Source organism: Cydia splendana, chromosome 4, assembly GCF_910591565.1.
Source record: "Cydia splendana chromosome 4, ilCydSple1.2, whole genome shotgun sequence".
NCBI lineage: Eukaryota > Metazoa > Arthropoda > Insecta > Lepidoptera > Tortricidae > Cydia > Cydia splendana.
The window spans coordinates 19630769-19654209 of record NC_085963.1 but is presented as its reverse complement, the minus strand read 5'-3'; the positions used below and the strand labels follow the sequence as shown (position 1 = coordinate 19654209).

The window sequence follows — 23441 nt, the reverse complement described above, 5'->3', positions numbered from 1 at the left end:
AATAAATCGAAGCAAAACGCATAAATTATTTTGTTCGTTTCAGGAAATTTCGATTTCAATCAGAAAATTTTGACCCTTATTAGAAACTCATACGGACTTAAACCTAAACATAGCGTTCTTAAGTAGCAGTCGAATAGACATGTGCTTCATCACTGTACAGCGATGTAGTCAGACATCTATCTAACACCGGAAATTTCCTATAAGATGTGTATTTTTAATTCAATGTTTGTTGTTTGTTGTTGAAGTACAATCAGCTATAATATTTTGTTTGATTTAAACATTGAAATATATGTAGGTATATTAGACGTCAGATACATTTGTGATATATATTTTGGGGTCATCCATTAATTACGTCACACGAATTTCTAGGTTTTGGTCATTTTGGTCACATTTGGTCACATTTGGCAAACCCCTCCCGCCTAGTGTGACGTCACATTTTTTCTACGAAATCGCCAAATCGAATTAAGCAAGTACCTAAGTATTATTAATATTTTATCAAAATATTTTTGACGATATAAATATTAGTAATTTTATAACCCAAAACTGCTTAGGAAAGAAAATTTAAAGAATAAAAACGATTATCGTTTTAAAAACTTGTTATTTAAATGTACAGCGAATAAAATAATTAAAAAAAAATTTCGGTTACTGATGAAGTTAAAGTGACGTCACAAAGTTTGTGTCTCCCCCCTCCCCCATGTCACAATATGTCACATTTTCTTGACCCCCTCCCTCCCCCTAAACGTGTGACGTAATTAATGGATGACCCCTTTATAGTGGAAGAACGCTAATTCATAAGTATCGACTAAACTAACTCTATATTTACAAATTTATATTAAAAGGCAGTGTCAACCACAAAGCTGGCAAGATTAGAAAAAATGATTTTCTAAATTTTAATATGGCTCTCATATATAAAAATGAAAATGGTAATCTGTACCAGAATGACGTTCAAATACTGAAAACTATAACATTGATTATCACTCTTTCTAATTTAAATTAATGTACAATATAATCTAGGCCTCTTCTAGTCATTCAAAGAGTATTCAGTATTATTAACTAGCACATACGAACACAAAATAGGAAAATAATATTGCAATAATAATTGCACTAAAATTGTTACAATATAAAATAAGTGTGACAATAATTATGATAAAATCGTTGATAACTTCACTCCAAATGATTGAAAACACTTAATATCACAGTTCCCAATACAACGATGGTTGTTATTATGAAGGATAAACAAAATTGAACTAATGCAATCGAATCACATTACGGCACGCGGTAGAAGTTTAACTCTAACATTAACATTTGCTTTGTGACCATCGAAATCTAAATGGCACTCTATTGGTGACAAAACAATTTTCACTGCATTAAAGATACAGAGTTTGATCCATACCGCTATACAAATTAAGCACACAACAGTATTGCTTTAGAAGCACTTAATTTTTTTGACTGGTCTTATCCTTTAGGATCAAGTTAGATATATTACCGCATTTCTATGAGGTTTAAATTGTCATATCATTAACGTTCTGACATTCAATACGATCTCAGGTTTTTTAATCCTCATAATCTTGCGGAACGTAATAGATAATTTCGACCGCGTGACCGATTCTAGAGTAATTTGTTGTTTATTCCTCAATATCGTTGTCGATACGAGAGGATTTGATACCGGTCTTGCCTGTCCAGGGGTAGATCTCGGGACAGGGCTGACACGTCCTCATGTACCGGACGCCGGATTTATGCCAAAGATTGCACACCTTAGGGTTGTTACACTTCTTGGGACGATCCTGGAAAAAGAAAAGAGATAATTTATTAATCATTGTCACTTTCAGTACAATATAAGCTGCAAAATGTAGCGCGAGCGAGACGCACATGCGAATGATAACAAAACGACATGATTTTGACGTCAGAATGTAAGTTGGTCTCAAAATCTTATAGTTGAATTATGAATATTGCCTTGTTTTTAAGCGTTTAAGCTGGAGTATTGAACATTGTTATGTGACTTATTATGTGTAGCTATCTCAGCTGCTCAACCTTCTCAAACAATAGCTGAGATATGACATAAAGGGTAAGAGTATTTTGTTTTAGACTGTTTACTAAAAAACATAGTTAAAACTCTGGAGAAAATCAATAAAATACCCATTACTAAATTTAAAAAAAATACCCTGTTATAAAAACGATACGTACTGGATAGTTGCATTGGAAAGGCTGGAAGTTGTTGATCCTGTTGATGGGCGTGGGGTCTCGCACCCACTGCAGGGCCTGCCAGTTGGTCACGATCCACACGTCCTGCATGCGGTTGATGAAGTCAAGGAACATGATGAATCCCTCCTTGTGGTGGGGCTGCGTGAACCACGCTGCGTGGTAGAAGAGACCGAAGGGTGCCCTGGAAATTTAAATTTAAATTTGTTTATTAAGGTCACACATATTCACATTCTTGTACAGTCGACGTAGGAATACAAAAAAAAGATATGTTTACACTTTTGCACTATACTCCTTTGTAATAATAAGGCGAAAAATGGAAACATAACTTTGATGTCGATTGTATGTATATGTATATTGCCAAACAGTTATAAGGCTAAGTAATTTTTGGTCTGGCATTTTGGAAAAAAGGTGTGAAAATGCCGATCGAGTCGATGCCGGGTCGAGTGGAGAAAACGAGGGGAGGCCTTTGCCCAGTAGTGGGACACCAAAGTAGGCTAACTAAAAAAAAGATTATAAGTTAATTTAAATTTATACACTGCTAAACATTATAAGCTGCTAAAACAAATATGATTACTCGTTTGGTTTGACATAGTTTTATGTTATTGACAGATTTCTGCACATATTCAACATAATTGTTACAAATTTTAGGCTAGTTTTAGCGAAGTTTTATCATCATAATCATAACACATTTGATCTTGACGTACCTGTTTGTAGTGTAATGTCTGTCAAAGTTCTTCAAAAGCATTTTGTAGACTCCTTCAGCTTCAGGAGGATTAGCACAGGCGTCACCCATGGAGCAACGGCCACCATTCAAATCTTGCCACATCACCATAGGTACTTCCCAGACTCCTATAAAGTATAAAAATATAATTTAATAACTTATTTAATACCAACAGTTACAGTAACATGGTTATGTAAATATAAAGTTTTTGTTAAAAAGTGGCCGACTGTACTTTTCTTTAAACAGTTATCGGCTCCAAATTTTATGAGATTGCTTTGTTTTATCATAGAGTTCATGGTCATCTTCGGTTCCTATTTACGGTACAGCAGGATGGTATCATAATACTGCACTGTCACGAGGCTCACATAAGTACCTACGCCAAATTTCAGCTCTATCGGATACCAACAAGTGGTCAAATAATGATTTGCAAATTTTTAAGACAACTTATATCCTCCTAAGTCCCGAGTTCCTTTTAAAAGTATAAAATTAACTTGAGTTTTAAACTATAATGGAATAAAAGAAGGTTCCAAATTCAAAACTGCAATAATGACTCTGAATCTTAGGAGGATATAATATTATTATCTACATAGTAGTTACATTTTATAGGTGCGAAACTTGATGATATGATGATCCTTAAATATTAATATATTTCGGTGACAACGCATATAATCTCACCTGGATACGATTTTGTAGGGCAAGGCGGAATCATACAGTCGTGGAACAGTTTGTAGTCAAGAGTATAAGGCCAGCTAGGTGGTCTGTTTTCATAGACGGGCATCGAGGAATCGTACGTGAAGTTAGAATCGTACAACATCTTGAACATCTTGTTTCCTCCGACTGAGAGGAACGGAGCTCTCATTCCTCGGACATCCTCTAGTTTCACACCACCGTACGCTGATAAAATCTCTCTCTGTCCAGCCACTTCTCTGTTCCATTTCTTTTGGGAGAATTGTTCTCCAAAACTATGACTGAAAGGTTTAACATGTTACATTAGTTACTGTTTTTCTTAATGGACTAGAAAACAGTAGAAGTTAAAAATAAAAAGACATTAAATTAAGTTAAATAGATAGTCGAAAGTTAATATTTAATCAATTTCGAGAATTTTAAGTTTGAGACAGTCTAATACATATATAATTCCAAGTTATAAAAGAATATTGAAAGACAGAAAAGGAGTTTGTATAAATTAAAGTAAAATCTGTTTGTTTGATGAAGTGCGCTGAATCTTGTTTATGTGCAGTATTCTTCAAACACTTACGAAATTGTGTGAGAAGCCATCTCGTGTCCAGCAGCATAAAGATTTTGTACTTGGCTGTAATCGGTCCATTCGTGGGACACATAAAATGTGGCTGAGATCGGACAACCGTTGGGGTTCACGCGACCCTTTTCGAAGAGGTCTTGATAAAGAACCTTGTTGAGGTCGTTCACGGAGTCATCGAATGTCAGAAGAACGATCTGGGGCACCGTCTCCACCTCTAGGTCGCCTGTTGTTTTGGGATGTTGGTAGTTGTGCGTGTGGTGATTGGGTGTGTGAGTAGTGCCAGGAAGAGGAAGAATACGAGACAAGGTATGGTAAGGATGGTCAGAATACGAAGGAAAGAGAAGAAAACTCATGTTAATAAATTGTTGAAATACTGTTGGATTTTACATACTATAATAGAAATTGATACATAGATGGTCATGAATAGTTGAATACGTTGTTAGTGGTATAGCCCAATAGGAAACATTGGATAGATCCACTACTGCTATTTTTCAGGTAGACTTACGATATCGTATGGGAGGCAAATTCGTGACCATCTGCATAAAGATTCTGAACTTGACTATAATCGGTCCATTCATGGGACACGTAGAATGTGGCAGATATAGGGCAGCCGTTAGGGTTGACTCTTCCATTTTGGAAGAGTTCTTCGTAGTACATTTTATTGAGATCATTTACTGCATCGTCGAACGTAATCAATACCATTTGCGGGGTTTCGTTGACAGGTATATTTCCTATATTATAAACATATTTAGTTTTATTACGACACAGGTAAGAATCATTATTTAATGCAATATACTATTAATCTAACCACAACAAGCTTGCAGTTCTTTCTATTAAGTATCTAAGTTTAATGTTTTAAGATTTCCTTAAGAATGATTGCATTGAATCCAAATTCTGCAATATGTTCCGTAAAAATTAATAATTGACCGTTTATACTCGTATGTTTCTCAAGAAACATTTGGATGGTATTTTTAATTTTTAAATAGTTCACGTTAAACAACCATATACGATTTGAATTAACACTGCAAAAGAAATGCACTTCAATCATCATGCCTTTGGCAAACTTTGGTGTTCATTGTTAAATCCTTTAAATATTCAAAAAGTGATCGTACCAGGTATTTCCTTTCCACCGCAGTAGCAGTCAGGTAGCAGGCACACGTCCTTCCTACACTTAGCTGCAGTCTTGTCCGGTGTCGGCTGCGGGTACACAGGCGCTGGTCTCCTCGGGGGATTTGTGTAGATATCCACGAACTCTGTCGCCTTTGATACGATGGCAGTTGATGGCTTCAAAGTGGGGCGGCTGCGACTGCTCAGAAAAATCGAAAGTTAGTAAAAAGACCAACAGTTAATTTACAACGAATTAAATATGAAAGATGAGACGAAGCTGGCTAGTCTAACTAAATAAAGATGATTGAAAACTACATTGATATGCCGCGTAAAATAGTATGATAGAGAGATGTCCATTTGGTAGAAAATTTGAAAAGTTACAAAACATGGATGGTGAAACATTTAGGTATCAAGTTACTTGAGTGCAATTTCTAAACAAAGTGATCTTGACTATGCAATCAACTCAGAATGTGAAGAAAACTAAAAGCGTATTTAATTCGATGTTCTCATTTGGCTTTCTAACGTTGGTGGAGTTCCTCTGTTGGACTGTGGCTGATCCAAGGTGGAGTAGTGGGCGGACCCTCTACCGCGAGTGCTGCTGGGGCTTGGGCTGGGGCTGGGTCTGGAATACATAAAGTGTCACGTGAGAAGCTCACAGCGATAGCCTTGGTTAGTACGCGTGGTTTTAAAGTAGAAGCGTTTGGTCCTAATTGCAGACCAAATCGATCGTTTAGTTTATAGCCATCAGCATGTTTAATAATATAAAAATGATCATTATAGATAACAGTTGATGGTTGCTATATTCTGTCACTTTCACATAAAAAGAAAACTACGAGTTAAAAATGTAAGATAAATTCACATGCAAGTACCATATTATTTCCGGTGTCATATGGGTGCTCTTACAAACTACATGATGGATTTGCTATGTGGTGCATGAGAAGTTGATAAGTAGAGGTATTAACTACATTGAGGAACTTTCTACATATTATTTTACTACATCTAAAAATACATATTTTATTATATATTTAGGAATATAGGAATGGTCGCGTCAGGAGTTAACAATTCATAAATATTTAACTCAACCGACTTCAAGTCCCCCAATGGAAGAATGTTAAGCGATAGAATTTAGCTGTAGGTGCCATTAAACGAAATGTCTTCATGCTAGTTATACCGCGAGGCGGAAAGTAAGGACGTATAGATAGAAGTCGAAGCCTCCACCTTCCGTAAGTAAATTATATGAGAAATAGGCTGTTTAGGCTCTGGCCGGCGATTGTACCTCTGGTATTTGATTTCGTTGCATTTTGGGTTCGGTTGCAGACTGTTGTCTGAAGAGCATTTCGTCGATTGGTAACTCCTGCGCCCAACTCCCGGGTTTGTCGCAGCTAACTTTATTGCGGGATTCACTCGAGAGGCGCGAGTGGGAAAGGATAAACTCTTTTTCGTCGGCGTCACGTCAACTTTGTAAGTAGTGGTCGATTTTGTACTACTTGTTGTCGAAGCTATTTCGTTTAGGACTTGAGCTGGTCTGTAACGCTCTGTCTCAGTCGTTGTCTTAGTTGTTTCGGTAGATTTGGTCAGTTTTGTTAGCTCATTGTCAATGTTATTATTAAAAGTACTGTCAATTTTTGTTAATTGAGTGGAAGGTTCTTCGATAATCGTAAGAAATTTGCGAGAATTTTCCGGCTGTGGTTTAACAGTTGTTTGTGTGTTTTCTGTTACATAATTGTTAAAACTGCTGAATTTAGAATCAGAATATTCTCTGTTAGGAATGTTGCGTAATACATTGTTACTTGGGGTTTGCAACATTGGCGTCCGCGTAGTTTCAGGATACGCAAAAATTGAAGCAGAAGGTGTAGTAGTAGTGGAAGTTCCTCTGGTTGAAATTGATTGACTGGTAGTTGATACGAAATCTCTTTGAGCATAATTGGGAGTAGTTGTAGGGCTAAACCTCGTAGTCGGTTGCTCTGTTATAATATGCACACGTTGAATATGATGGCGGACAGGCTTTTCATCTATGTATTTCAGCATTTTCTTTTGGAAACCTATGTTTACAACTTTTTCTTCTTGAGGCGCAATGGTGCTTACTATCTGTTTAACTCTTTCCGTACTTGAAGCTCCACCGAAATTGCTCAGAAAAGCTTTTATGACAGATTTTACTTTACCACTGAATACTTCGGTAGTTTGATCAGAGACTTCGACATCATCGACTTTATAACTATAATATGCAGGTTTAGAACTAAATAATTCTTGAGGCTTTGCAGTTGAACTTAATATGTCTTTCTGTGTTGTGGTGTATCTAGTTGAAGAAGCAGTACTGGTCGTAACGTCAATAGCTTCATTTTTTTCCTCGTTGTTTCTGAGATTGTTTAGGGTCCTATACGGGGAAACAACAGGTTTATTCCATTGTTCACTTGATCTTTCGTAATGTTCCCAATCCGTCAAATCTCTGTCTATGGGAGTAGTTGGTTGAATTTGAGTATTTTTAACATTTCGAAGTCCGGTTTCAATCAATGCCTCGGTGTCAATAGTATTTTCAGTGGAGCTTTCTTTCTGGTCGTTACTGTAAGTAAAAGGAGCGGGGGCCGGTCGTTTGATAACGGTTTTGAGGTAATATTTTGTAGTGGTTGTTGGCGGTGTCGCATAATCTTCTCTAGAAAATTGGTATGAAAGTTTTGGCCTACTTTCGGGTCTAGAATAAACAGGTACCTCTTCAATACTAGAACGACGCAGTGAACTCTCTGATGATCCAACATTGTCCTCATCAATAAGTGGTTCATATTCTACTGATTTTTGAACATTTTCTAACTCAACTTGTTTTGTTTCTGTTACTTGTTGCTTTGTTTTTTCTTCAGGCGAGATATGCTTTCGACTTTTATGGTAATTATCAAAAGGCCTGGTCAGAACCGTCAATGTGTAGGGATTATTAGTATTGTTGGGGTTTCGCCTAATCGAGAACCCAGTAGTTAGGGAAATGACCTTTTTGTTTTCATTAGAAGAGGTCTTCACCACTTCCACCGGAATATTATTGTTTTTGTTAGTCACTCGAGGAGAATGTCTATGGGTCAGTTTTTCAGTTGGTAAGTTTTCTTTCAACCTATGAGTATTATCAGTCTTTTCAAAGGGCTTAGCGAGGGATGAAAGGTTTATTATAGGGTTTGAAGTGGGAACTGTCGTAGGGGACCCGTCAGAAGGGTTTTGGTCTGAGGAATTATTAGGATTCAGGTTAAGGTTCTCATCTGTGGATGATCTGTTGAATACAAACCAAAAGAAAACTTTCTAATTTAAGCTCTTAAATATTTCCTATAAATACTTAACATAAAGTACGACAAAGAAGCCTAAATGACGTTTTCTTATTGGATAGTACAGTTTAGTAAAATTAAATAGCGGAAACAGGGTGGAAATATTAAATAGTTTATAAAAGTCGGGGATAAAGGATAAAAGATACCACAAAAGCTTAACAATACTGTCGCACGGTACAGCCAGCTTTCATAAGCAGAATGTAGGAAGAGCCAAGACGTGAAATGTATGTACATGTTTACAAAATGTTTGTGAAAACTTTAAACTGAATTTTGTTTAAAATGTATAAATGATTAGTATGTTAGTTGTTAATGAATAAAATCAGTTTAAAGATGATGATTTTAAATTTGAATCTGAAATGAATTTACCGATGTTAATGAGTTTAAAATGTATGAAACAAGCTTGGATGAGTTCGTTGTTGACGATTCCTTTTGTAGTACCTTGGAGAGTATCTAGACGGGGTCATTGCTTCGGTGAAGGGTGCAGTAGTAGGGCGATATGTTGTGGTTGTGCTAGTGCTTGTCGTAGGAGTAGTGCTAATAGAGGTAGCTTCGTAAATCGTCGTCTTCACACTGCTAGGGTGTTCGTAACCCAATTCGTTACCTTCGCCCCTGAATCATTCGCAATTACGGTTAAGAATTGATGTTATTTAGTAACTACAATACTGCTAAAATCAGTAATATTTAGACATTGCTTGATATCTTACCTTGTTGATTGACGGACCGGTGCTTGGTATTGATTCTGATTGTTTATCTGAAAAATTAAATTTTACGCGTGTTGATAGGCGTTACAGTCCACATTATCTAAATTCTTAAATATCATTAGTCAAGCAGTATCGTATAACGGGGTGAGTAGGTTTCGCGGGGAGCTATGGGTTATGAATGGGGAGAGAAGGATTGAGAGGGGGGTGAGGTGTGTTTTTAAGGCTACTGCTACAAAAATAATGTATTCCAATTTAAAATGGAGCTATAGTTAATATTCATAATAATAAAAAATCGATCCAACAATCTTCCAAAATCACCTTTGTATGAAAAACCCTCGCACCCCAAATACGAGGCACTACGGGGTGGGGTGGGTTTTCCTCTTTATCGTCAAAGTTATGAAATGGAACTGCCCAAAATAAAATACAATCTAAAATACAAACGTCCGAATCACACCATTCAGTTTTCACATGTAAAAATAAAATTTTATCGAGGTTTGAAAGTCAAATTTCACCCAACTCACCCCATTTTACGGTATAGGTAGGAATAGAAAAGAAGAAAGAAATAAAAAAGATTGTTGAGTATTGTAGAAACATAGATAGGATACAAACAATGTTATGTTTTAATACCTGTCCTTGGATAAGTGTGTCATCATAGTCGTCAGCGGAAGGTCTCTGCGTATACTGCGCGGGCTCAGGTCTCCTGACCGGGGGCGGGGTGCCGCGGTACGTCTGCTGGACTGCAGGGCGGAGCGAGGCCGTGTTATATTGTTGAACATAATCTGCCGACACCGCACCAACCGCCCGTTAGTTACCTTACCCAGTGTCCGTTGAGTCTGGCTTAATGTTTGTTCTAATAGTGATGAAAGAATTGCCGATGCCGATGCAGTTTTGGGTGTATATTAAGGTATGGGAAGTCCACCTCAATGATTTAAGTACAGTTATAAATATAGTTAGACAACAAAGTGTATCTGAACATTGTTCATTTAGTGTACTGACGATACTTATTGGAGGTGAATTGACAGCTAATTTGATAAATTCATAATAGATATATTTACAATTTATCATAACAATATATGTTAATATACCAAGAAAACAAGAAATTTTCAATTCCTTGGCTTCGGCAGTCCTTTTTGAAGATTTTAGTTTTGTGTTTTTGTTTGAAATTTGGATGTATCAAACCAGAAATACCAAAATATGTATTAAACTTGACAACACAATTATTTTTAAAATATGAGTAATATAATGTACATATTTACAAATAATCTTTTTTAATGCGCACCCTCCAAAGTACTTACGCTTACATCTTAAGTAAAAGTCAGTACTTTTGCCGTGTTTGTGTCAGATGCATATATAAGATTAGTTTAGATTAGATATTATCGTAGGTGCTTTGAGGAGGGGTACGGATTTAAATGGTTTATCTAAACGAGTATGATGTGATAAACCCGCGTCCATGAGAGATGCCGTGGTAACAAATGAGAATGCATTGTGATTATGCTCGTAAACAGGTGATGATGAAGTGATTTAATTTGATAATTAGATTTGTGTAAATAGGATGTCACTTTAAAAATGTTTATCGTGTTTGTATACAACCGAATTAGGTCTGTGTTCTCATGTGCTAAACTTGCATAATGCAGTGCACCGCACACAATTTCTGTGAATTGCAGCAAGTGTACATTTGTGCAATCACACATATTAGTGAATATAGTGAATTAAAAAACGATGAACCATTTTGATTCCCATCCCAAAATTATCAGTGTAACAAACATATCTCAAGTTAACAATATCTCAGTACATAATGTACTAAAACATGCAATTTCAGCTTAAACTCTGACCAAGTGCATTTATATGCTTTATAAACATTAATTACATCATAATTTTTAACTTATACGAATCAAATATGCTTCATAACATACCTGTGTCTTTATATAATTCACCATCTTCATCGTAAACAGCGTAGTATGGATCAAATTGGTCAGGAGAGTAATTTTGAGTTCCATTATACAGCATTTTAGGACGTGGGCTGGCGGTGTATGTGGCTGGAGTTACGTTGTCAACAGGTTCCAAGCTGGAAATAAAATTAGTTCCAACATCATAATATTTCATAGACACAATATCAATCAAATTAATTCCTTTAGTACTCTCAGTCCAAATTTTAGTCCACGTCCAGTCAGTATTAGTTAAATCAGTAAATTGTGTAGGTAAGTGTGGTCACAAATCAGTCTGTAACTCTGTACATTCTGTACAATCTGTTTATGCGTATTTGAGTACAGAAACATGATAAGAATTGTTATTTATTTAGAACAGTCATCATTTTGACTATAAGAAAGTTCAGATCAATGGTTATGGAAAGCCTAAAATAAAAATAGTGCACAGGAATATGTACAAAGTGGTCAAGTATAGGTTCTGTGTTGTCTGTCGTACCTGTTTGTCTTGTCATCGTGTCTAGTCTTAGTTAATCGAGTCTCCTGGTTATGATTGTCACGAGGAGTAGTCATCTTCGTCTGGGCTACCAGGTTGTGGTGTCGTATCCTGCCTCTATTCTGCTTGTTGTCTTCAGTTTGAGTAGTTTCCTTTACGGTAGTGGGTTTAGCCAGCCTATGCCTAACTGTGTACGGTCTTAGAGTAGTCTGATTTAAATATTTTGGAGGTCTAGCAGTAAAAGGTCCATTATCATGGGCTGGTTTCCTTATGTGGATTGTCCTATTCCTAGGTGCATGGTGAACGATTTCATAGTTTGATACTTCAGGGCGCATCAATACTGTTGGTGCAGGCGAAACAAAATCGACCATGACTGGAATGGGTATTTTTGGCTTTTGACGCTCTTTATGAGGAGCTTTTGTAACAACGGAAACATCATTATGATTTTTAGTGGCTGATTCTGTTTTATAATTAGACGGTTGACGATAATTTGGTCGTTGGGGAGTAATATGAACGGTTGGTTCATCTTCGTCACTTTCGTAACTCTCACTGTCATCATATTCTTGATAATTTTGAGCCATCGGAGGTCTTTGTGGTTTTATTTCGGAACTGGGCATGTAAATTGATTTGACTGGCGGTTCATAATAATATTGCTCATCTTCATCGTCGTAGTAATAGTCGGCCATTTCGGGAGATGGTTTTGGAATCGGTCTTCGCTTTTCTGGTTGTTTCGTTGTAGTAGGGATCGAGTCTTTGATAGTAATTGCATTATTTTGATTTACTGGAGATTGCACCGACGGTCTAAATGTTTGTACAAATAAGTTTTCAAGCTTGGGAAGATTTGAGAACGAAGTTGGTCTTGGAGTTGAATGTAAATATAATTCTGTCGATGGACTGTTCCAGTAATGTTGAAGAGCTGCCAGTTGTTCATTAGCTAAAGTTGTTAATGGCTTTGATGTTGATTGTTTGAAAGATAAATATGCATTATGAGGTTTAATTGAAGATACAAGATATGGCTTTACAGTTGAAATAAAATATGGACGACCCGTTACAGGTTTTTGTTGTTTTATCAAATATTGTAATTTAGGTGTAGAAAGTAATATAGGCGCTCCTGATCCCGTTTGTAGTAAATATGGCCTCTGAGTTATAGAATACACCTGCTGAGTTTCCCCTTTATGCTGAGTATGGTGTAAATTAGGTGTCTGTGTCGAATTTATAGGTTTATTAAAGTTATAATTTATTGGTAAAATGCGTTCATCTCTAAAATTTGGCGGTTTCAGTTTTGGCAATGCAGCGTCTAATGGTGTACCAGCGCTCTGTTGAACATCCTGGGTTTGGTCATTATTTAATCTAACAGTCTGCTGATGATGAAGCAGGGGTCTAAAATTCAACTGTTGTGATTTTTCTGGTTGTTTCGTTGTAGGTACGTTTGAATTAATTTTACTAGAATCAACAGAAGTGCTGGGGAGATTAATTGAGCTAAATGGTCGAGGCGTACTCATACCCTGATAATTTAATGTGGATGATCTTATTCCAGAATTTCCTGATACAGAGGTGGGCCGTTCAGATGGTCTCGTGATTAATGCAGCATTTTGATTCACTTTTGGCTTCGGCGTTGTGACACCTACAGCTTCATAATGCTCATCCCTAAGTTTTTCTAAGAATGCATCAAAATCGAAATTGGGATTTGCAAATGGATTTTCAATATCCGCAAATTTATTTCTGGGATGTGTAAATTCGTACGGTGGTTCGGGAAATTCAAATTTAAAGTGACTTTTTTGGTCATCATCATCATTTTCTGAAGAGCTTTCTTCAGAAGACTCCTCGTCATCATTTTCATTCGATGTGTCTTCATCATTATAATTTTCTTGTTTATTAGGTCTATTATTGGCATCAGGTCGATTTGATTCGCCTTTTATTGGTTGTGATGGGCTTCTCTGTGCATTGTTAAATGGCGAAATGGTTGAAACTGGTTTACCAGTGACTACCGTACTTGGCAAACGAGATGAGTCATGCACTATATTATGACTATTCTGGTTATTAGTATAAAATGACTGAGCAGGATAGCGGTTAGAGTTTTGATTATTTTGTTTTGGAGCATTATTATAAAATCCTCCGGCCAATGCTGCAAAGGGGTTTTCACTATTTTTCAGCGCTGATATAGGTGGGCTTTTTGTAATAATTTGAGTCGCAGAATTCATAGGATTATAGGGTAACCTTTGACTGAATGGATCAGAAGGACTAGCCTTAAATGGCCTCTGAGATTGTGTGTTATCATTTTGGTACGCGAAAGGATTTGCGGTAGAATATATATTGTTAACGGCTGTATAAGGTTTGCTGGAGGCATCATACAAATTATTTTTATGAAGTCCGTTCAATGAAGACTGATGGTGCCTTATATTTTGGTTACTAGCATGAGGAGGTAAATCGATAAATTTGATGGGTTTTGAATTGGGCCAGTTTTTTACTGCAGTTTTAAAACCATTTTTTAAATAATATCTAATTTGTCTTTTTCCTCTTTCACTATCTTCATGTACATCTTCTTCGTGATCGTCTTCTGTTGGATCCATTTCTATATATTCCATTATTTCATCACTATCACTCCTTTGGGAGATTTTATCTGTATTGTTAGTATTACTGTTAGAACTGTCGTCGGTAACTTCTCTTTTCCTCCTTACAATAGATTTTTCAACAACGTTATTACTGTCTATCTCGTTCGTTACAATGTCTAACTGTTCGTCAAGAAGAGAGTCAGTAACGTTGTCACTTGTGTCCTCACTGAAATAATTACATGTCAATTAGTGTATTTACCTACACTGTCAAACATTTCTCCGTCTTTTAATACGCTACAAATACTTACCGATAGGTCTGAGGTGCTTGAGTAGCGGTAGCTGTTCTTCTTTCTTCAACTTGTGTGCCAAAAGAGAAGGACCCTATTTTACCATTGTTTTGTGAAATAGATGCAGGAATAATATTATTGTTAAGATTTCTTCCAGTGCTGGCGACTTGCGAAACATAACCGTCCCTGTCTTTCTGCACTTGTCCAATGGTTGATGGCTGTCCTCGATAAACACGTTGTTGTCTGTCGCTTTCGATTTCTTCAACTGGTGGTAGATCATCTTCAACATCAGCGTATAATTGTTGCTGTAAAATGAAATTATGCGATTTGATTCAAGTATCACAGACAACACCCAACATACCTAGGATGTTGAATATTTCAACTGACCTTTTCGTATTCATCTCGGTTGAACTTGGGTTGTCCTCTAGAGGTAACGACAGGGTTGGGCTGCACCCGAGGCGGTGGCGGCGGGTTGCGGCGCGGCGGGATTGGGGGCGGGGGGTCGCGTTCCCGCTCGCTGATGCGTTCGAGGTCGTCGGAGACCAGGGCTGCGCCGGTGCCGGTGGCGTCGCAGCCAACGTTGCGCGGCCAATCGCATGTTTGGAGCTCGTGGCTGGAATATATTGTATTTCATAATAAGCAATTAAACATTAAAATCGTAAATTAATGTAACTGTCTGAAGTTGCATAAAACGGCTAAGTTCGAATCTCAAACATATACTCTATCATATTACTTGCATTACTTATAAATACGCTACAAGCCTCAAATAGCAAATTATCTTTTGTCCTTATCTGTCTTGAACATTAATTTATTTATGTAAGATAGGGATAAACATAAATTGGTAATTAAAAGTGCCAAGTAAAGTTTTATGAATAAGAAGACAAGAGCAAGAGTGAATCTGATCTGAACAACGTGAAAAGAGCTGTTGAACTCTTAAATGATTATTGCTGCATAGGTCTTGCTCATATGAAGCAATTTCAAATTATTTGGAGACCTGAATATTTTAATGAAGAGTATTTTTACCTGTACATAAGGCCACCAGTGCAAGATTCGAGTAGAGCGCCGCCAAATACGCATACGTAGTATAAAGTGCAGTCGTTAGGGTGTGGGTAATATCCGAACTCTTCAGGGCAGTCGAAGTCGGCATCCCGTTTGATGTCAGCGGCTACAGGAACGCTTCTGATTGGTCCAGAGCGCCTGCTGTCGTGCCGTGAGCGATCTGATTGGGCCGCTAGGCATTCTGAAAATAGAAAGACACAATAATTAAAATTTATAGATATCACAAGAATTATAAAATGTAAATATACTAATGTCTGTTACTTAAACACGAAATAAATGGCTTTAGTTTAGGTATATGTTTGGACGGGATGCGATTTGATACGCAGGGGTGGCAGCTTGTTTGTACGGGACGATCAAAGGTCACTTTCGGATGTTATGCCTGTAGGGCACTACTGTTTGTTTTTCGGGTGTATAAAATGTTAAAAAATCGTAATATGACATTATCTGCTTTCAAACAGGAACTGGAGTAAATCAAGACATCTAATAGCGGCAATTTTAATTATTAAAACAGACATGCCTCTATGTAAGGTCATTTTGCAATCAACTTTAATGTTGTCGATTCCCACGTTATTAAGCTGTCACAAAGTTTTTCGATTAAATTCTTCACGTACAATCAATTCAACTCCATCTAGGGATTCTGGTATTCAGTGCTTGATTAAAAAAAATATCTTAGAGCGCCAATCTATTTCAAACAAATTCGTAAATATAGTTGGTCAAACCAAAACAAAACAAAAACTATAACTTACTCATCCTTTTCTTTTGGGTGCTAGTAATAGTGTAAGACAAAGATAGTATGATTTTCTTTGTCTCTGTTCGAAATGAGACGGTCCTTTGACAAACTATATTAACAGATTTTATGCTGTTATATTTAAGTGTTGTTTTGACATCGGTGAAACACGTACCTAGTTCTGATTGGCTAAAATTACTTTGTGGTTCTAGCGACAATAACATTTTATCGTTACCAATAATGTTAATAGATATATATTTAGGAAGCAAATGACTATCAATAGTACACTAGTAAACTATTATAGTAGTGCAACAACGAACACGAAATATGCGCCTTGCGAAATTTTCGTCCTTGTGCGCCAAAGTGCATTGTTGCATTACTAGGAGTTGTACTCGTAGATAAAATAATCTTGTGTCGGGTTTATCTAGATTTAAACAGTAAAAGGCTGGGCTTGCAGAATGCAGGCTTTGTTGTAATTAAATATGGTAATTTGAGGTCAGGATCTTTAGTAGATTTTGTGGTTAAACTTAACAGGAAGTAAGTACATTATTTTAGTTTCTTTGCATTTGTAAACAAACATATATGCAATGTAGTAAAAAATAATCGTTAGTGAGCCTTAACTTGGATTTTATAGGTACTATAAAAAGGACGTAAATTATATTTAGAATAACAAGCAGCGAAAAACGCTTTAACCTAACAATATTAGCAAATCTCACTAAGCAATCTTGCAAAATTTGTACATCCAAGTTTGACTCATGGCGCAATTTTAAAATTTTGCTCCGATTCCCAAAACTGTTGTCATTATTATCTCTTTACGCATTCTCGTCAAGTATCACAGCATCAGACATTAAGAGATTTATCTCGTTGAGCTCTTTCTGTCACGTTTTCATTGCCATCACGAGCCAGTGTGGGATTTGGCACAAATACAAACGGGGCGTAAGTTCTGGTTGGAGTTATACGTGTCATCCGCAGAGTTCCCATAGATATGTAGGCACATCAGCATGACAGATTGAAAGGTTACATAAATTTATATAAACATTGCATTATAGGAGAAAACACAAACGCTTTGTAGTTACGAAGATTCTCAGAGTATACTTTACTTACAGTTTACAAAAATTACAAATTGAAACATCAACACCCTTTTACAAGCCTAAAATTATTAAAATGTCTTAATGCAGTAGGTACTTTTGGTTCATCTCGAATGTCTCGTTCGATTCCTTGATTCGTTTATTAGTATTTATATACCATTATTATGTAGAATGCACTTCAATACAACTACACACGCGATGTGAGATGGTTGCATAATATCGTCTTTTCGTATCATGCGTCAGTGTCGCTCTTACACATACCTACATATGTCAGAAAGTGACGTCAACGATGACAGACGATAAGAGTGCGACCAATCGATCATCTCAGATCAGGAAGTAGGTGTCATTAATCTGTCTATCCATGACCTAACCATAACCTAGGTATGGATTTATCTAGTAACGCTCTATCATACTGCGTATCGTAGGTTAGGTTCGCAAAATAAATCGCATGGATCTCTATTGTTTCCCAAATAGTTTTAAGTCATAATGTATTGTTTGTCCGAATTTTGGTAAGTCATAATTGTTTTTTCTCAGAAACTCGTAAATTTTCAGGATTGCCATAAAACAAACCTAACCTAACTTAAACTATCTAATAACCTTACGAAAATCCTGAAAAGTTAACGGTTTCAGTTTTATGACTAACGATAATATGACTTAAAACTTTATGGGAAACAAAGGGACCCCAAATCGCATCGGTGCACGGTTGATTTATTTGTTCCGATGTACACAAGATAACTTATCTGCGTCTATTTCTACAATTGTAAATGTAATTGCTTCAATGTTACTTATATTCGGAACATGACTTAATTTACTTTCCATTTGGTATTTGTATGAACCACAATCTCGTAAATCAGACAAGCAATAACCTTACTTTCTCACGTTTAATTACTTTTATTGGGGGCTTTGGCTTGTTACATCACTTTAATCTTGAAGCTTTTTCAAGTTTGAAAACCGCATTATATTTCCTAACACGTTTTTTGTTAAGTGTATCACGATTGAAATAAATAAAAATGGCTATTACCTATATATTTTGAAGTCCACACGCGATATACAATTGGCAATTATATATCTACAATTACAATTACTTTGGCCAGAGTTGATCATCGATGATTTTTTCATTGTGATTGACATCTGTATGTATTTACAATGTATAGATCTACAATTACAATCAAACGTCGGGTGTGTAAAAACTATGAAGCAATTTTTTTAAGACGAAAAAAATAATTAACAACGTTCTTTCAATTAAATATTGATTTTTTTAATATTCTGACTTAACTCTTATGTTATGACTCCCATCATGGCACGTATAAATCTAAATAGTGCCAAAAAGTCTCACGCGACGCTAATACGTCATTTCGAACAAAAATAATACATAGACAGAATTTTCTCGTTGCAAGTAGCTTAACATTGACTAGGTATCAAAAGTTCTACTAATGTTTTATAAGATACAGATCTTAAATTAATAAATGCAATTATTAATAATTATGAAACATTTTTTTTACATTTAATTATCAATGCATATCTCACTAGATATTACTTGTTAAGGTCCATACACATGTTGCAACAAAACCTTGTCAGAACTAACATGAGAACATTAGCACCATTAACCAACAACAATGGTAACTAACTACCGAGTACCGACCAAGCATGCGTTTCCCACAACGCTCAATACCAACTAAAAGCTATAAAGTTCGATGATGTACTTGAAACAATTGAAAATGACCTTTACCATGATGTATTAGAGATAATAATGGGTTATGCGTTATAAATTTCGCATTGTACGCAAGTAATGCAACGCAGGTCAGTGATTGAATGTGGCACTTTGTTTACAAATAGTTAGCTCCGTCCAGATGAAGAAAATGAACTACGGAAAGGGTAATGTAAGTTGTGGCTTGTGGCTTCTGTACAATACAAGCAGCAATTTTGTAGAATTGTTTTGTTAAAGCATATAGTTTCAATGTACTGTACATGTGTGCTCAGGATATTGTAGGCAATAGGTTTCCTTATTTAAGTTGAATATTTCTACTTTATTTTTGTTTTTTTTAGAAATAGGGTATCATCTTAAGAATATAGGCAATGTCTTGGTAGGTACGTAGCTAGTTGCTAATAGATCCTAGTAATCTTTTTTTTGGGAAAACTTAACAAGTATCGTATCCTTACGTTACATTTTACACAATATTAACATGACATGTATAAAAAAACATCGAAACAATGATTTTATAAATTGTTGCAATGCTGTCCTAAACACGAATCATTAAATTTCCTAAACTAAATTCGCAACAATTGCCCTACATTAAACAAGATTGACCTTTAACATTAGATATAAACGCCAGTCGTAATTCACTAAACCCACGTTTTTTATCAACAGACCATACAAACCTTTACCAACAGCTGCTTTAAACATTTTGAAGCTTAAAAGCATGAGCATGAGCACGTAGAGTAAGTGAAATTCATTATATGAGCGGTCAGTCAATAATTTGTCTGTCTCTGAAATAAGCTGAAAAATCACTTTAGATCTTAAAATGATAGGCAAAAGGTTTAAATTCGAGAATGTGTGATATGGTGTAGCCAGTAATGATCGTTTCGACACACGGCCGTCATGGAACGTGCCGCGGGCTGCGCGCCCGCCGGTGGCCTAGCACCCTTGTAACAGTTTAATTCGACATGACAGGTTTACGTATATGTTCCATTTTAAGTACCCTAATTATAATTTAGGGCTTCTTAACCTATTCAATGCTAATCACGACACATTATCGTCCTTCAGTGCTGTGCTCTAATGTGGCAGCTTAATGAAACATAATTATTACCAAAGTATATCTAGGTACAACAGTACCTAGATATATTTTGGTATGTTAACAAACTTAGCTTCACAGTGATCACGACTTCTAAAAACTGTCTACTAAAATGATAAGTGATAAGTAGGTACCTAATAATTTTTATTATCATTCAATTATCTAATTCTAACTCAATAAACCTACCATAGTTTTGTTAGACTTTTGCTTTCATTGAAATAAATAATTAACGCTCGTATTGACCGAATCTAGCATTACTAGATATACGGTCCGAATCCAGTATGAATGCTGCAGGATATTACTAGTTATCGAATCAACACAATAGTGTTAGAAGGAATACCTTCCACCCATTATCGACAGGACACGCCAACACCAAAAGCACCCATCCGAGCAAAATCAGTAACATCCTGAGTTGCATCGAAACCTAAAGCCGGAACACACGCCCCGAAGTTCAAGCAACTAGGCATTATCGAAATCGGCCCAGTTGCCGCAACCGCCGTGTATCTACCTCGTTAATCAATCGACTTATTCCTTGATCGGTGTTGCAAATGGCTGTACTAAGCCAATTATTCATCACCGGTACTATGCTGTGTGGGAATATCAAGATGATTTGTGATGAAACGTTTGATGGAGAGCATCATGATAGCGGCTTAGCCCATAACATTATTTATATATTTTGAAAAGGTCACTTTCAAGCCCTTTATCAAATAGATAAAGATGACTAGCACTAAATGAAAGCACAGAAAATATTTGCATAAAATGCAGTTCGTATCTTTGTAACAAAACATTGTCCCGTGTCCTTTTTTAAAACAATATGCTTCTAAAGTACCATTCCGTGTTCAGAAACATAAAAATAGGTCTCAAGAAATTTTATACGCAGGATATGGCGGCACTTTGCGATAAATTTGCATTCTAAACCAATTTCGAAACACACTGACGCCCACCAGACCTATGAATTCCAATAAAATGCAGCTAAAAAACGAGGTACGTACACAGTCTCGACCTTTAATTGGACCAGAAAAAGTTGGTACAGGGTTAAAATAGAAGAAAACAGATTTCTATGTTAATTTATTAACCTACTATGTTTACTAAAGTAGTTTAGTTTGTAGCCGTAGCCGTTGCAAATCCCTGCCTTGTAAGTGATAATTAGTCCATTTCGGTAAACAAAATATGCAAATGTAGGTAAGGTGTATTCGGGTATTACCGAATGTCGGATAATTCCGAAATTCAGATGAAAATCACCCTTAATTCCATCATAATAAAAGTCTCTTTCGGAATTATCCGACAGTTTTCGACATTCGGAATTACCCGAGTAAACCTTATTTAATTTCCACGCCTTTAAGGAAGAGCGAACAATCTCAAATTATTTTATGTAAAAATCCTTCATCATTTGAGATTTTAATACAACGTAGTTCTCAAACAATTGATAAATTCACCTTCAGCACAAGGATACTCCCAAGCGTTGTAATGTAAGTAATGTAACCTCCCTTTGCGTCAAGACCATCCCACCAAATAAGAGTAAGCTAAAACAAACATAAAGACAAGATATAAGCAAAACTTCAACCCGCAATCGGAATAATGCAATAAGAGCAAAACAGTCAGACTATTACAAGCAATTCAAGTCAATGCAATGAAGTCCGTAGATAGATCCTTACGTGGGTAGCAATGGACCAGGATAGTCGTGGGTGGACCCAGGATATCGGGTCCCACGGACAACACGGATGATTTATTATATCTTTAATCTTACAATTGTAATGTCGCAATAAATAAGAGGGGACGGCATGGCTTTGAAAACCATCGGGCATTTTCTCAAGTCTAGATGGCCGATGCCGTGTAGGCTGTATTGTCAAAAATGCCGCTGATTGACAGCTGAGTTAACAATACCTGACGAAATATAAACTTAATGAAATGACAGATGGTGTATATGGCATAAACACTTGACCTTACTTTTTAAATCGATTTCAGATTTAAGTTATTGTGTATGCATTTAAATTGACGATACGCGAGTCAACAGATTGTGATATCAAAATCAATCAAGCTTTAAAATCAATATGCACTACATAAATTGTTTTCTAAACCAAATTTTAGCCAATGCAAATTAACATTGGCAATCCAATTTTGATAACTCATTATTTCAAAACTCATAACGGACGTTAATAATTCGCCATACATGTTTACGGGCCATGTTCTCAATTAAGCAACCATAGTTATCGTTGCTCTCAAACAATGCCAAATCGTGCCCTGCCCTTTGTGTGACCTTTCGCTATACTGAACAGAATGGCTCCACTGTATCACCTATACAGGGTGTCTTTTCAACACCTGGACATACACCGAGAGCAATGTAGGTCATGTTGAACAACTTTTACTACAGAACCATAGCAAATATCGTGAAAAAAAAGGATTGCTTTAGGTACTATAAAGTGTCATTCTATGGAACTTGATAACTATGTAAACAAACCGCCATTCTGAAATCATCATTTAGTGACAGTTTCAATATGGCGGTTTGTTTACATAGTTAGCAAGTTCTATAGAATGACACTTTAGAAAACTTTGAAAGCTAATCAGCTGAAACATCATCATCATCTCAGCCATAAGACGTCCACTGCTGAACATAGGCCTCCCCCTTCAGGTGAAACATATCTAAAAGTAAATTTTTAGCGATTTTGACGTTCGGCCCATTGTAAAAGTTGAGTATTGAATATATTTCACATATTCAACTCGCAATTTACTCGTATATAAACGTTGAAACACCCTATAATAAGAACTGGCCAGTCGTGGTCTTAACAATCGTTATGATATATCGAAGGCCTTGGACCTCTCACTATATTCATTACGATTGTTAACGTAGGCTTTGGGATCGTTACATTTCGCTGGCCCAATATTACAGGGTTCTATGTTACATTTTCAAGATAGTTGAAATTCGACTTAATGTCATTATGACAATGTTCAAATTTCAATTCGATAAAAGTGAAACATAGAACCCTGTAATATTAGGCCGGCGATTTGGCATGCGAAAATATGCGCCGTAATTTATTTAGAGCGTAATGCGATTAGTTTATTTTGCGGTTAAGCGCTATTGTGGGGCGATTGTTTAAATTAGATAATTTATGTGTTAGACACAATTGGAATGCGAAAATCATTTATTATTAAGTATAACACGTATTATTTAAAATAATAGATATTATGTATACAATATGATTAGACAAAGATCTGTTTCAATTAATTATAAG

The 23441-nt window shown here is 36.2% G+C and overlaps 2 protein-coding genes across 6 annotated transcripts in view; both read right to left on the bottom strand.

The window, feature by feature from the left end:
- Positions 1-1521: 1521 nt before the first annotated feature.
- LOC134790148 (mucin-2) overlaps positions 1522-23441 on the bottom strand; it is a 139484-nt gene continuing 117564 nt past the window's right edge. Inside the window, exons 2-16 of one of the 5 annotated variants that reach the window (XM_063760942.1) lie at positions 15569-15785; positions 14933-15158; positions 14567-14850; positions 11202-11353; positions 9916-10067; positions 9292-9338; positions 9026-9196; positions 6565-8535; positions 5812-5910; positions 5294-5487; positions 4179-4404; positions 3599-3891; positions 2907-3051; positions 2185-2383; positions 1525-1784 (exon numbers count right to left, since the gene is read on the bottom strand). In XM_063760942.1, the coding sequence (XP_063617012.1) occupies positions 1626-1784; positions 2185-2383; positions 2907-3051; positions 3599-3891; positions 4179-4404; positions 5294-5487; positions 5812-5910; positions 6565-8535; positions 9026-9196; positions 9292-9338; positions 9916-10067; positions 11202-11353; positions 14567-14850; positions 14933-15158; positions 15569-15785 (4535 nt within the window). In that variant the 3' untranslated portion in view covers positions 1525-1625. Of the gene's footprint in view, positions 1785-2184; positions 2384-2906; positions 3052-3598; positions 3892-4178; positions 4405-5293; positions 5488-5811; positions 5911-6564; positions 8536-9025; positions 9197-9291; positions 9339-9915; positions 10068-11201; positions 11354-14566; positions 14851-14932; positions 15159-15568; positions 15786-23441 lie in introns of all 5 variants that reach the window. The other 4 variants (XM_063760943.1, XM_063760944.1, XM_063760945.1 and 1 more) reach the window with 4 other exon arrangements.
- Positions 11603-14556, bottom strand: LOC134790158 (uncharacterized protein DDB_G0292186-like). Its single transcript, XM_063760967.1, has one exon. It carries the CDS (start codon positions 14289-14291, stop codon positions 11679-11681), a length of 2613 nt encoding a protein of 870 aa, XP_063617037.1. The 5' UTR covers positions 14292-14556; the 3' UTR covers positions 11603-11678.

Excerpts from the sequence above, each read along its gene's own strand:
- LOC134790158 (XM_063760967.1), bottom strand. The coding sequence starts at position 14,291 with ATGGAATATATAGAAATGGATCCAACAGAAGACGATCACGAAGAAGAT.